Source organism: Anastrepha ludens, chromosome 4 (assembly GCF_028408465.1).
Source record: "Anastrepha ludens isolate Willacy chromosome 4, idAnaLude1.1, whole genome shotgun sequence".
Classification (NCBI taxonomy): domain Eukaryota; kingdom Metazoa; phylum Arthropoda; class Insecta; order Diptera; family Tephritidae; genus Anastrepha; species Anastrepha ludens.
In genome coordinates, this window is record NC_071500.1 from 114,220,734 (window position 1) to 114,236,822 (window position 16,089).

The 16,089-nt window shown below is 38.2% G+C and overlaps 1 protein-coding gene across 1 annotated transcript in view; it reads left to right on the forward strand.

Moving 5' to 3' along the window:
• Positions 1-16,089, forward strand: part of LOC128860669 (brain-specific homeobox protein) — a 66,944-nt gene that overhangs the window by 41,265 nt on the left and 9,590 nt on the right. Inside the window, exon 3 of the mRNA XM_054098325.1 lies at positions 5,206-5,402. Coding sequence (XP_053954300.1) covers positions 5,206-5,402 — 197 coding nt within the window. The remainder of the gene's footprint in view (positions 1-5,205; positions 5,403-16,089) is intronic.

The following is a 16,089-nucleotide window of genomic DNA, read 5'->3' on the forward strand; positions in this document are numbered from 1 at the left end:
ATAGGGTTTAAATGATAAACTTTTCCGGTGTGTGTCGATCGTCCAATGGCCAGTAGACACAGCTACAAGCTTAGAAATTGCATGGTGTGGAGTTCCCAGAAGCTTCAGAGTGCTCAATCTATTGTACTCTATCCAAAGGGTTTTCGAAATAGCACACGAAGAAAGGGCAGAACAGATTTTTTAAGAAATGAGTTGTGCAGTTCCCCTTTAATAACAGTCAGGAGAATTCCGATGAAGTTATGGAAATGGTTTGCTATTGCGTAAAATTGTAGAAAGCAATCGCTAACTTAGTACTGGCGCTCCAAAAACAACCTGTTATTATCGACATCTTCAGTCTTCTAAGATATTACTACTTTATTAAGCAAAATTGGATCGGCTTTACAAGTTGCGACCCATCTCTCTAACTCTCGAAGGAATTGAGCTAGCGTTCTCCTAAAGGAGCAGTCATTTCATAAACATTTTAGGAATACCCACAAAAATCAACTGCAACTGAAAATGCGTGAGGGAACCTTAAAAAGAATTTTATTGAGCAGAGACGGACAATCTATTGAGCCCGCATACAAAACCCATTGGCCACAGAACACAACTAGACTCCAAGGACATGAGATTTATTAGTAAGCAACGAGAGCGATAGAACGGTATGGCTTCAATCAATTTCATCGAGCGCATAGCAAAGCGCACAAAAGCTCTCTGAACATTTAATAATATATTAACCCTTCGTAGGAGACCCGGGAGTGGCTTTTTTTCGTCCTATTCGAGGATCCTTTTTGAAAGCGCTAGAAAATTAATTTTTAGGAGGCTACCTGGAAGCTCGAGTCGTTAGGTATGATTATTATTATTAGAAGGCCATTACGCACTGCGACCAGAGCTGATCTATTGTGAAAGGCCTATTTTGTAACCCTAGAGTGTTAGGCTTTTTAGAAATTTTAGCACAGTTTTGGGTTTGTTGTTCCAAAGATTGCATGGAGATACTACGATACCACCAAGGTGGTGAAGTCTTTGTCTGCCCAACGCAGGACATTCACAAAGCACATGTTCTGAGCTTTCTATGTCCATTTCGCAGAAGCGGCAGACATTGGTCTCGGATAGACCAATATTGTTTAGATGGTACCTCAGGCTGCAGTGACCTGTAAGGTATCCGGTTAAAAGACGCAGATCTACTCTGTTTAGTGAGAGAAGTTTGTCAGATATTCCTTTGTTGGGACTTAGGAATAGTTTGGCTTGACGCTGACCGGCGCAGTTTAGCCAGTGTGCGGCAAGTTTTCTTTCCTCCCATTTCCTAAGGAATTCATTAATGTGGCCTTTTGTCAGTCCACAGAAAGGCTCAGGACCAGTAAGTTGCATATTTGCTCCTTGTTTTGCAAGGTCGTCAGCCATTTCATTTCCCTCTTGTCCTTCATGTCCCGGAATCCAACATAGTGTTACTGTGTTCAGGTTTCCTAACGTGTTTAGGAGGTTTAGGCAATCGTTTACCAATTTAGAGGTGATGGTTGTTGATAGAAGGGCTTTTAAAGCCGCTTGGCTATCTGAAAGTATGTAGATGTGAGTACCTCTCATTTTCCTTCTAAGGCATTCTCTCACACATATTTCAATGGCATGTATTTCTGCCTGGAATATTGTTGGGTAGGATCCCATCGGAATCGATTTTTTGAATTTGGGCCCATTGATTCCTGCCCCTGTTCTACCATTTTCCAATTTGGACCCATCAGTAAACCATAGCTGGGAGCCAGGTTTGAAAGTGATAGAGTTAGTTCTCCAGTCTGTTCGTTCATTGATTATAACTTGGAAGTTCCTGAAGAGTATTGGTTTGGGTGATAGTATATCATCCCTATGAAGAATGGGACTATGTAGGAAGTCTTCTAAGATCTTTAAATGTCCTTTCATATCCCCACTTTTAAGTTCAGATATACCTTTTAGTCTTAAGGCACTCGAGCGAGCTTCCCTTTCAATTAGAATTGGAAGCGGTGGTATGTTCAGGAGCACACCCAATGCATCCGTGGGACATGTTTTCATAGCCCCTGTAATACCAACACATACCAGGCGATGCAGTTTGCTTAATTCGTTTGCCGCCTTTCTTTGCTTGACCTTGGGCCACCATGCTAAGGATGCATAAGTGACTATGGGTTTTACAACTGTGGTGAATGTCCAGAAGGTCATTCTAGGGCTTAGTCCCCATGTCTTACCAAAAAGCCTTGTACAGGCAAAGAATGCCCTTGTGGCTTTTGAAGTAACTCTCTCAATATGGGAGTTCCACGTAAGCGTTTTGTCAAGACTAACGCCAAGATAGTTCGCTTCTGTCGAGAGTTCAAGTGTTGTTCTATTAAGGGTGGGACATTTGAGATTTATGTTCCTTCTCCTAGTAAACGGTACAAGTGTTGTTTTGGATGGGTTGATGGAGAGCCCTTTTTCCGTGCACCATTTGTTTATTATTGTAAGGGCTTGCTGCATGCGATCCGAAATGGTTTCCTCATGCCACCCTAATACATAAACTACTAGGTCATCAGCGTAACCCTGAGTGTGAAATCCTAGGTTATTCAGTTTGTGGAGAAGTTCATCTATAACTAGAGTCCACAGAAGAGGAGAGAGTACGCCACCTTGAGGGCAACCTCTTGTGGCTTTGATAGATTTGATTGTTCCTCCTAGTTCGGTGCTGATCGTCCTAGATTTCAGCATGAATATTATCCATCTAGTGATGGGTTCAGGTACCTCCTTTAGATATAGGGCATTATAGATTGCCTCATAGGAGGTGTTATCAAAAGCTCCTGATATGTCAATAAATGCACATAGAGCTATCTGTTTGGACTCAATAGCCTTTTCAATAACTGTTACTTTTGTTGATAGGCAAATTGAAGTCGATGCAGTGGGAATTTAGCTAGATTGTATTCCCTAATATACTGATCAATTATCTTTTCCATTGTTTTGAGGAAAAATGAGCTGAGACTAATTGGTCTGTATGATTTAGGCAATTGTTCGGGTTTTTTCCCTACCTTTGGAATAAATACGACCTTAACCTCAGCCCATTTTGTAGGCAAATACCTTGCAGTAAGCTTGCTTTGTATAGTCTGGTCAAATTAGGGATAATATGGTGTGCCCCCTGCTGTAAAAGACAGGGGAATATCCCATCAGGACCAGGAGATTTGTATGGGCTGAATGTTGATATCGCCCATTGTACCCGCTTTTCATGGAATAGCTTGTTTGCTAGTTTTAAGTTCTCAGCACCCGCAGATGTAGTAGTTTCTGCCGGTACAGAGATCTCGTCTAGCACAAGTGATCCAGGGAAGTGAGTGTCCAGCAGAAGTTGACTGGTTTCCTCTGGATTCCTTGTGTAGCTTCCGTCTGGCTTTTTCAGGGTACTAATGCCGTTTGAGTGATCTTTTAGTAGGGCTTTTTGGATACGAATAGCATCCGGAAGACTACAAATCTTTTCACAGTGATTCCTCCAAGTAGCCCTTTTAGATTTCCTCAATTCTTTATTGTAGTTGGTTAGGGCTGTTGAGTAGGAGGACCAGTCCCCCATTGCTTTAGCTCTATTCCATAGGGTTCTTGTTTCTTTACGCAGGTTGGAAAGTGTACTATTCCACCAAGGAACATTTCTTTGTGGCTTTTTCACTTTTACTGGGCAACTTTCGTGAAACGCAGATATTATGTTTGAATGTAGTTCGTTCGATTCGAACTCAAGCTCAGATATAAGCTGAATGTGACGCTTAGAGCAGTTGACACTTTGTTCTAAATAGAAGTGAAAGTAGTTCCAGTTAGTTTTTCTGGGGTTTCTGTAAATTGTCATTTGTGGTTTGGTTGCACCTACATCGAATCTAATATGTCTGTGATCCGACATAGATGTTTCCTCTGACACATGCCAATTTGAGACTTCGGACAAAACATTATGGCTAGAGAGAGTGATGTCAAGGACTTCACCTCTGATTGCATTAATGAATGTAGGTTCGTTGCCTCGGTTTAGGATAGATATATTATACCTAAGTAGAAATTCAATAAGGTACTCACCTCTTGGATTGATGTTTGTGCTTCCCCACGCTGTGTGGTGCGCATTTGCATCACAGCCGAGGATCCACCGGAGACGTTTTTGCTGACAATATTCCACCAGGGCTATAACCTCCCTTGTTGGAGCAGTGACCTCATCTCCTGGAAGGTAGGCGGAGGCAAGTACTACCTCATGTTCACCTTTGCTCGTTGGCACTTTTACCCAAATCGCCACCAGGTCTTCTGTAATGAACTGTTATATTGGGATAAAGGTTAGTTGATTATTTATTAACAACGCCGCTCTGGGACGGTCTTTGTTGGCAGCATATATCAAGGTATGATAGAAATATTTCAAATTCACGTCCAAAGTCGAAAAATCTGGTCAGACCTGGGTGCCCAAAGAGGGGTAATTCAATATAAACTGCATGAAACGGTGTTCAAACGAATACCGCGTATTCTATCCTGGACCGAACTAAGGACGAGTAAAACAGTTTGAGAGTAGAGGGATTAGAAATCGAAGAGCAACTTCGACGAATAAATACCAGCCTTGAGAAATATTTAGAAATAATATAATTTATGTTTGTGGTGAAGTTGAGCTTGGAAGCACTCAGACAATCAGGTATTTTAATTCACTTATTGTCTCTAGCGGCAAGTATGAGATGTAGTAAGTTAGTGGAACATTATTGAGAACTTTCGCGCAAGAAGTTCATTCCTTTTTCTCCTACAGCAGCGTCATAAGTTAGGGAAGACTCGCAATTATATCTTTAATATTTAATGAAAAATTAAATGTAATGGAAGTTATTTTTCTTCAACTATTAATAGTTTCAAATTCTTGAAATCAAAGCGTTAAAAATTACCATCTCCTTTTCATTTTCAGAAATGTGCGAGATATGGTGCAGAAATGATTTCGATGGCGCGACTTACTCGTATATGATAATTTAATCTAACTTAGTGTGAAAAGTTGGGAAGCAATAGAATAGGTTTGAATAAGCTTTTTCTGCTGAAAACGCAAGCCACAGGCGGCAGCGTCAGGTTGTTATTTTGGTTCATCCCATTTTGGTAGCCATTGATGAAAAAATAACTTCTAACTTTTTTAATATTTTTTATTTAAAAATCGTCGCTTTAACATTTCTGCATATTTCTCAAAAAATTTCAGTTTTTTATGCAGCTACATAAAAACATTCCTTTACCCCTGAATGACGTTTTCGTTCTTTCTCTTCCCACCAGTGTCAGCGAGTCTCTCACAGGCGCATCAACACCATCAAAGCAGCGATAAGGATGGCAAGAAGAAGCACACCCGCCCAACGTTTAGTGGTCAGCAAATATTCGCGCTGGAAAAGACATTCGAACAGACCAAATATCTGGCGGGACCAGAACGGGCGAAACTCGCCTATGCCTTAGGGATGACGGAGTCACAAGTGAAGGTAAGAACAAGCATGTATGTATGAATGTGCATATGTATATTTAAATAAAAAGTTGCATAAAAGTAAATAAATGGAAAATGAAACTCCAAGCGGAGAGGATGAAGATAGTGAGGAAAAGCGCTGGAAAATCATGCAATTCAAATTTGGGGGAAAAAATAAGTTTAGTCAGAGCGTTTTAGAAAACTCCAATTTAAAAAAGATAAGAACAAAACAAAAAAAAGAAAATAAAATAAAAAGTACTACTATAAAAAATCTAAACCTAAAAACTTCAAAGGTGTAGCAGCATAAAACTGATAAAAAGGACATGAAATGCAAGCGCAAAGAAAATGCGTGGAGGCGTTGAAAAATTTGCATTTTTATTGAAAGGCAAATCCGAGTGGATTTTCTCGAAAATAAACCAAATGAAGTATGGCTTGCAAAAGTTTTTAGGGTGAGCAGGGGAATTCGCGTGCACGAAGCGCAGTTAACTCACATTCCAAAATTAGATGGTGTAAAAATGGCGGCCGCAATAGCAGCAACCTATAAGTGTGTATGTATGTATATATGTATGTATGTATGTACGTGTGTATGTATGTATATGCCGAACTTCAATTTTTTTGTAGCAAGTGCCAGAACTGGTGGCTTCATCGTTTTCGAGCGCTTCATTTGCCATCCTTTTATGTGCATTTTATTACATCCTTCATTTTATTTTGTTGTTGATGTTTTCGTTGTTTTTGGTTTACCGCCGCCTGGGATTATGTGGGTTGCTGCTACGACGGCGGCTATTGGTGCTGCTGCTGTTGAGCGCTTTGTGCCCGTAATACCCCATAATACGCGTCGCATGTCTAACTCTTACAAATTCCTCGTTTTTTAATTTTAAATCGCACACTGAAAACTCAAAATCTAAAAATCCATGCAGGCATTACCGTCGGTTGGCACTTAATGTTGAAATCCACAGCATCAACTGATGAATGTGGAGTTTAAAATGTTTCAATGTTGTTGTTTTTTGGTTTTATTTGAAGGGGATATGTTGCTGTGACATTTCATACCGTTAAACACAAATCTCTTTGTCGTCGAATTTGTTTGGTGCAATTGTCTGAATGTTGAACGCTTTACAAATGTTGCTGATTTGTAAGCGTTGCAGGAGATATGTATTTGTATATGTATGTGTGCATGTGTAGGTTGCGGTGCACGTGCAAAGATTGCGTGCCCGTGGTTATTGCACACGCGGTTTGTTGTCAGTCGGTATGATCCACGCCTTTGCTCCACGCTGAAATATTACACATTTAAATTAGTTCTAATCCAGGCGATTAATTTGTCTTGGTTTCACTGCAAGTAGGTTAGGTACATATGTGTTTACATAGTTATAATAAGAGGCATAGTTGCATATGTATAGTATATGTTTGTGGAGGAATTCGTGCTTCAATTAAAGCGTGATAATGTAAATATTTATAAAGCAATTTCCGCTATTCTTGTCACAAACTGTATCCTTAACAAATTGCTAACCTGTTGTGTGAAAACTTCATGGACAAATCAGTAACAAATTGCACCGATCGTAGGCGTTCTAGGTACTTAAATTAAACGCCCACGTCAATCTATGCAATGTGCACGTACACTACATTAGGGTGGGCATTTCGTCAACCAAATTGTTTTTGAATAACATTTTTACTAAATAAAACAAACATGAATTTGGGTGATGGAGATCTTTATCTTGACCTTTACGCACTCCATTGCTTGTCTGTTTGTATATTGCAGCTGTCTAGATCACAAGTGTCAAATATAATATGATTTTTTTTTAATCCATTGCTCTAACTTAAAGCAATTTAATTAATTTAAGAGAACTAAAATATTTACGTAATAGACCTATCGTCTACTAATTTTATGATAAATAATAATTTAGACTAATTTATTATGATATTAGCAACCCGCCCAGCTTCGCACGGGTATAAAATATATACCCTATGTCACTCACTGAAAAAATGATTAAAATCGATCCAGTAGTTTTGGCTTATTCATTATTGCCCGTGGCCCGCACGCGTTAAATTTGGAGTAAAACAATTCCCCTTTCTTTATAGCATGAAGATTTCCTGCTATCTTTGGGATATCTAAATTCATACCCTACATTTTTGCATATTAACTTTTTGCATTTTTACATATATATTTATTTTATTTTTACAACAATTACTATATTACAGAATGTCTTTATATACAACGTTCATAGCCTTTTTGTCATTAGACAATACAAACATGTTTTCTCTAGAGGTTACTCTTGAAAGAGCGACATACAGTTGGCCATGTGAAAAACAGTCAACACTCAAATCTAAGCCTGCAACGTTGAAGGTTTGATCCTGAGATTTATTAATGGTCATTGCAAAAGATGTCTTTACCGGAAATTGTAAGCGTTTAAATTGGAATGGTAGATCCGATGGTATCAGAGGGATTCGGGGAATCAATACATCTTCTCCGGTACCACATCCTGTGAGTATTGTGCACTCTATTATGAAAGTTTTCAGTGATTTTACCAGCAAACGCGTGCCATTGCAAAGTTTAGGTGGACTTAGGTTTCTTAATAAAATAACAGGACAACCTATCTTCAGCTCCATTTTGTGAGGAGGGAGTCCAGACGGTTTCAAAGAATTTAGAAATTCTGTAGGAAATTGAACAGCTTCTTCCAAATCGAGAACAGTATCGACCGAGTAGTATATTTTCGTCGGCGCATCAATCTTTGAAATAATCAAGTTATTTACTTTATCTACTTGTTCGTTAGTTGGTGACAGAATAGCTCTTTCTTTAAACCAAGATATTGTCTTATAACTTATGTTATCAATGTCAGGATAGACATTGTTGACTAACTCTTGGATGTTGTCTATCAAAACACAAAGGTTTTCTAGGTTAATCCTTCCCTCACTTTGTGTTAATTCTCCATTGCCAACTTTTAGCAGCATCTCTGGAAATAGCCTGTTCTCACGTGAAGATGACGAAATCCTCATATTAGTTTTAAGCTCTAATTTATTGACATACGACTAAAGGTGGGATCTTTTTAGCGAAGCATTTATTTCGTCAGTACGTGTTCCTCGAGCCACAACTGGTAGGATTTGACGGAAATCTCCTGAGAACAGAATTGTACATCCACCCATAGGTGCATTTTTGTTGCGCAAATCGCGCATTGTCCTATCCAATGCTTCCACAGACGTCTTGTTTGACATGGTAGCTTCGTCCCAGACTATTAATGAGCAGTCACTAATTACTGTTGTAATATCTTGAAAAATATTGTTTTTAATTATATGCTGTAAAGAGCCATATACATAGATCTATATGAAAACAACAATGTATTTAAGGTATTTAATTGGATAAGGTTTAATGTTGTACCCATTTGTTGAAATCGCTTCGAAAATAAGCTATTAGTTGTCGTAAAAAGTAAATGACAAAAAATGTTATTGTATGGAATTGATAGCAAACTAAACGCGCTCCGAATCAATAAAAACTATTCAAAAACTGTATTTTAATTATGTGCGATTTACTAATATAGAACCTGAAAATAGCGTTTTATTTCGCTGTAAAATTGTATGTACATATAATTACATGGAATTCAGTACATACATAGATACATATGTACATATGTCCGAAATGAAATAATGCGAGCGATTCGTAAATACATACATACATACGTCACCATATGATGTAATTCAACATTAATGAGGTGTGGTGAGATTATCGCTTAACGCCTATTGCTTCATTCGGTTGACAGCGAACACACACACAAACAGCTTTTTTTGGAAAAAGAGCTGCTTTTGTTTAAACAATTTTGGTTAAATAACAAATAAATCAATTTTTTTTTTGATGCAGAACGAAAGTAAATATTTCAAAGTTAAACTTCAAGAAAGTTTCATTTTAATTGGTTGATTCGTTTATGATTTATGGCCGTGAAAACAAAAAAATTATGTTTTTTTGCCACATTTTGACCGATTGCCACGCCCCCTTTATATATTTCTTCACATTATATAGATATAAACCTTCCTCTTCAATCAATCTATCTTTAAAAAAAAACCGCATCAAAATCCGTTGCGTAGTTTTAAAGATTTAAGCGTATAAGGGGACATAGGGACAGAAAAAGCGACTTTGGTTTATAATATGTAGTGATGAGGTATTTTGTAGACTTTCTCTGGAGTCCGGTGAAGGTTATGGGATTTGCAATTATTTCTGTGGCAAGAAGGTTTGAGTGCGATTGGGGTCGTGTGTAGTGTGATGTGGCCTGTTTTCTTATTTCTTCAATTATTTTGGGTACTTTGATAGATTTGTGAATTTGTGATATAAAAAGGGGCGATTGGGATCATTCTGAGGGTTTTCGACTCGAATCTTTAAAGGATTCCTATGTCGGAGTTCTCTGCATTGCCCCAAAGTTTAATACCTTTTCTCAATACAGTTTTCAAGATAGCTGAAAGCTTACTTTCGAGAATTACATGAGAATTGCGATGTAGTAATCAATTTTGTGTAATAGTAACCGATTTTATCTTCCTGTTGGAGGTCTCATAATGGTATAAAAACGGTGCTTTAGTGCTACTTGAGGAGTGCCAGACTGGCACATCAACCATTTCACCTACCTAACCAATTTAGGTTTCTGAGTTTTATTCCTAGAGCCTTGCCTTTGGGAAAATATGGGTTTTCCTTGCAAGTTTGCTAACAAGACGCATACCAAGATATTTTGTGACGTTACTTTGGGGGATGATTATATTATATTATTGAGCCTTAACGGGTGGGCAAGCCATTTCTGGAGGTTTTGTGAAGCCATATGGGGGTGGGAGTCAATTGTGAGTACGGCAGTGTCATCTGCGAAGGTTCCGATTATTGTTTCTCAAGAAGCTTGTATATCGAGAGTGTATATCAAGTGTAGATGGAGCCCTGCTGCTAATACTGCTTTGGGGTGCATCAGCTGAACTTTAATTTACTTCGGACTGTTCTTCGCCTTGTTTGACAAAGAATGTAAGATTTTTCGATTTTTTTAAGTCCTACAATAAACATGTAATAGTTTATTGGTAGAGTGTCTTTAGTTTTATAGAGTAAGACATCGTGCCAGACGCGTTCAAAGGCTTAAGAGATATCGAGAAAAGCCACTGTGCAATTTTTTGTTGTTCAAAAGCTTTGTGTGTGCTATTTATGAATCTATCGACTTATTCGATGGTACTGTGTTGGTTTTTTGTTTTTTGCTGAAGCCGAATTGGTGGTTTGGAATTATTTCTTCACTTATAGGCATCATCATTTTGAGGAAAAGGGATTCCATTACTTTAGCAGAACTATAAGAAAATATAATCTTCCGGTAGAGTGACTAAATTTGCGCCACCTTGTATATGATTACATTACTTTTTAACGGTGGTTATTGCCATTTTCCACATAACGGAGCTAATTGAAATTTTTTCTTTTTTCTTTGCATTTTGTATTTTTTTGTTTGTTTTTTAAATAACAGCTATGCGATACAGATGTTTGTTTCTTCTCCCGCAATATATTTTTTTGGAGTATTTGTGCGTTCAGATAATTTTTTCAGGTTTATAAATTTTCCCACTGGATTAAGAACGCGCTGCCCTTGAGAAAAAAATGACAAAGTCGATATAATCTTCTCAAAAAATTAAAATTATGTCTATAAAACTACATTCCTTTTTAAAACATCGAATTAATATGCCTCCTTTTTCATCAACACTTTACTTGAGTGTTTAATGATCAGCAACAATAAGTTGAAAATTTCCGCATTCCGCCAAATAGTATTTTCGCTTAGAATTTCCCCTACTAAGGACAACCGGCATTTAGAGTATTCAAAATGTGCTTGAGAATTCATATCATCAACACAACTCCCGACAGTCATTAATAATAACAGCAAAAACAGAGTAAAATACCCACGCACAGTGGGTATTTATGTATGGATGTGCAACCGAAAGCTTGACAGCAAATCTCAGCCAACGGTACATACATATGTACATAGCAGTAGCGTGATGGCTCCCAGCAACAATAATAAAATCACAACGATATGACCATTATTATTTTCATTGCGTAGCACTTTAGTAATGTCATAGTTGGCATTTGTTGTTGTTTCCGTTTGTGGCAACACAACTGCTGCTGTATGCATAAACACATACACGTATGCATGTATGTATGTGTGCGCTTACAAATGGTTTTAATTATGCTAACAAGCAATTATTCTTGTCAAGATCATTTCTCATATTATGGAAAGCTATCGTTACGCTGTTACAAACAACCGTTAGTTGCATTGGAAGTAGTGAGCCTCAAGCTGCCACCCGCTTGAAAAGAGGGGAGTTGTGGGTGTTTGGCAGCTTTGCATTCGAATAAAGTCTATCTGTCTGCGTGCTCTTCTCCACCTCTCTCTCTTCTATGTCACAGTGTTGTTGTGTCGTGTGCGTGGGTGTGCCTGCCGCTGCCATATTAGCTAATTTGCATTTCTGTGTTGTCTATATCCGGAAAATAGCCGGACTGCTGATGCGTGGAATTGCTATTGTTTTTGCAGCAATTTGCATACTATCGCTTGCAACATGGCTCCGGTCCACAGGCGAACATTCCAGCTTACATACACACACACAAGCCACACAATACGAGAGGCAAATAACAATCATGAACATGATTTGCCTCAGCAGCTTCATAGATGTGTGTGCCCTTTTTTGCATGCGACCTCTGTCCGACACTCGCTCACTCGCCAACTTACTCATTTACTAATTGAATATGTATGAAGCGGAGTAACAACAACACAAGCGCAAAACGCAGGAATTGCGTAAACAGTACGCACACCAACAATAAGTACGCTTGCTCTTGCCAGACTTTTAATTTACAGCCAAATTGTAGCCACTGTCCTTTTGCACTAATAATATCATGACCACATACATCCAAAAATATGTAGGTGTGTACGTAGCTACACGCACACAACATCGAGGTTCATTTGTCGTTGCAGTTGTCGCACTCAACCCATCTTTGTCATTTGCTCGACAGTCTGTGATCCTTGAAAGCCATCCATTCAGCCCTTCTTTCATCCATCAGTGCATTCATCCATCCAGTGCGCCAGTCTGTGCAACTGTCGCTTCAATTCAATTCCTCATAAAATCATAAACATTCATCCTCCTCATTCTTCGGCAATTAATCATTTCTTCATCATAATCGCATAGTGTTTCTATGTATGTATGCATGTGTATAGGAGTATGTCTCTTAACGTTGGCGGATTTCTTGTTTTTGCTACTTTTTTGAGCTGGAGTGTGTTTTTTTAGGGTGGGTGGGTGGCTGCCAAAGTTGGACTTGGCAGCGGAAGTGCTCCTATGGCAGCGGAAAATGCTCGATTTTTATTAATATATATATTTTTATTAATATATTTTATAATATAAATGTAATATTTGATTGAAACTTCACACAAAATTACGGAAACGTTTACCTCTCTAAATACACAAAAATTCTCGATTATTATTAATATTAAATATTATATTAATATTAAATAACCAAAAACTTCTAAAAATGAAGCTTAGAATGTTCCAGAAGCCACGGTCTGACAAATTCTTCAGAGAATTGTTCTCAAATAATCTTCCGTTACCTCAACACCTCACCATTCTGAATAGATCATTGATAGGTATCTGCAGACTGCTGGTGTAAGTGCGTTCCTATAAGAAGGCCGACGAGCATCGCACCTTCAGACCTGGGATTCACCAGCAGAATGATTGTGCTCTTAAATTTATATTCAGGCAATATGAATTTGGTAATTATGCTGCCGTACGGTACCTTGATTCGATTGCCGATGAGGGCGAAGGGAGATACTGTTTTTTTTCTAATCTATTCCTTGCTTAAGATCATAGAAGAATCTACTTTGGCTAGCTCATCAGCGAGTTAGTGATCCGAAACCCAAATTAAATCTGCAGTTAAATGGTTTTAAATGCTATTGAAAAGAGCTAAGCGTTGCTTAACTTGGTTGTGAAAGCGACCAGACCTAAAATAGCAGACAAAATATTTTAAAAAATGATGACGGCCTACGCACCAAAAGATCTTAGTCTTCGGCAATAGAAAATACTTATAAATTCAAACAGATGAAAGAACCTTCATACGCCTAGTAAAGAGAACTACAACACTACGATTTATTTTGTAGCGGTTGGTATATATGTAGATCAATAGTAGCAACACCAGGCGTGGCATCACCATTAGCAGCAGTGCAGTGGAGACTGACCGAAATTGACGGGCCACAGATACTTGAGTAATGACGTACTACTTGACGTAGAGATACAAGAAGACGAGCCTATAACATGAAGCTGACTACAAATATGGTGGATCCATACGTGGATGAATAAAATAGGTCCTTTTTTATGGATTGCCGTTTCAGGACTTCGGAAGTAATGCAGAAAATAGTCCAGTGAAGGGTTTCTCCTCAGAAGTAGAGGAGGCATTGCTTTAGTAGTCACACCACTCAACGCAGCAGGTGATGGTCGCTGCAAGTGTTAAGTTATTTTGAGTCCTACCTCACCTACCAAAAACAAAAAAACAAAAAAAGGTTATTGCAGTATTGTTGATGTAGTGTGTTTTTTATGAAGATTAGTGAGAATCTTACGAAAATTAATAAGAAAGAAATAGTCATACCATTGAGGGCCTATCAGGGTACTCTTTTCCCATTGCAGCTGTCGGACAGTGCGTGTCACCAATATTGAGCGAGCTATGGCGGTGAACATTCCAAAGTCGTAAAACATAATAAACAACTAAACTGAAACGAAAACGTGAAATTCTAGTCGCTACTTCTGTTTTCATAATTTTAATTCTGTTTAATTAATTAATAATAATAATTAGAAATTAACGGAAAAAATGTACCAAATTCAACAAACTGTTTACTCGCCCGAAACTTCAACAATTAAATTTAAAAAACTATGCGCAAACACATCAAAGGGATCAGCATTAACACTTGGCATTTCCTTTAAGTGGCCACACAACTTCAAATACTTAGGAACCAAAATAAGAAAAAACAAATAATTCATAGCTTAAACAAGAAGCCTTTATTTAAATGTCACATTCTCTTATTAAAACTCAAGCCATTATAAAAATATCATAACTAACAACAATAGCGCAATTTAAAATGCTAAATTATGGGTTGTTCGCGTCGAATTGGTGTTTGGCTGTTCCAATGAATGTGGAGCGCTGCTTGTAATAATGAAAATCTGTTGCATTAATAGCTAATGAATGCCCATTATAAATTTTATTTAATTTGTTTCGAGCGAAAAGTTGAAACCAATTATTTTGCCAAACCACATCTGAGGTTAAAAATTGTATGGCAATCAGAATTGTATTGTTTATCGACAGCCATTAACAGTTGAACATTACAATGCTTAATGGGTGTTTCGGAAATTTTCAATGCTGCTATATGAGCGGAGTGGAATGAGGAGATATTTATTTTAATTTGAAAATAGCACAAAACAAACAGAAAATGCATATATCACATCTGAATTAGATATTTAAGTTTATAATTTCGGTGATTAAAACATATTACATAAGGACTCTGTTATCAGAAACAGCGCAAAGAACAAAATGCCTTTGGAGAAGCTTCTTGTTGTTCAAGAAGCCTGGAAAATAGAGTCTGGAATATATATTTTTTCACCTAGATCACTCAGAGAGCTGGTTTGAAGTAGTTTACTGGTTTTAAGAAACATGGCAGTGCTGGCCGTAGTAGAAGAAAGGTGAGGCCTTGGCAGATTCAAGTAGTGAGACCTCATCTAGTGCTTCTTGTGGGCAAGGTAAAAATTTAAACGAGGTCGGCTCATCACAGTATATATAAATAATAAATAAATAATTGGCGGGTACACTTCTGTTAGGTAGGCCGAGCTCATCCTCCTCCTATTTGCGGTGTGCGTGTTGATGTTGTTCCACAAATGGACTCCGAACGGCAGAGGAGAAAAATGTTTTTATTAATTTTGCTTTCACCGAGATTCGAACCGACGTTCTCTCTGTGAATTCCGAATGGTAATCACGCACCAACCCATTCGGCTACGGCGGCCGCCTTTACATCACAGTATATATAGAATTGGTTAATGCAAACTTAACTTGCTCGTATATATTTTCCCGGATCGCAACTAAATACTGAATTGAACACTGAAACCCGGACACTATGGAACATCTAGGTACAGCTGGTATATTGCTAGTCGGATAGTGACAAGGGAATCGATAAGGTTTTCCTTATCTTCCTTTGAGAACTTTAAGTCCCCTGGACCTGACGGAATATATCCAGTAATGCTTAAAAAAGGAGGAGACAGGCTGATTGAGGCCCTGAAAAGGATCTTCACAGCCTGTCTTGCATTTGGTTATATAACATCCCAATGGCGACGCGTAAGAGTAGTATTTATTCCAAAACCAGGAAAAGATGACTATTCCCTAGCAAAAAGTTTTAGACCAATCAGTTTGACATCGTTCATGTTGAAAAGTCTGGAACGAGTGGTGGAGAAACATATTCGAGTGGGGGTATTGCCGAGAAGTCCACTTAGTAGAAATCAACACGCTTACCAGAGTGGAAAATCATGTGAATCAGCCTTACACGATCTTGTTAGCAAAATTGAAGCTGGGCTGGAAGCTGACGAATACACAATGGGCGTGTTCGTGGACATTGAGGGGGCTTTTGATAATGCCACTTTCGGCTCGATATGTTCTTCTGCCGAACGACACGGAGTTAATCAAGCCATTATAAAATGGATATACTCCA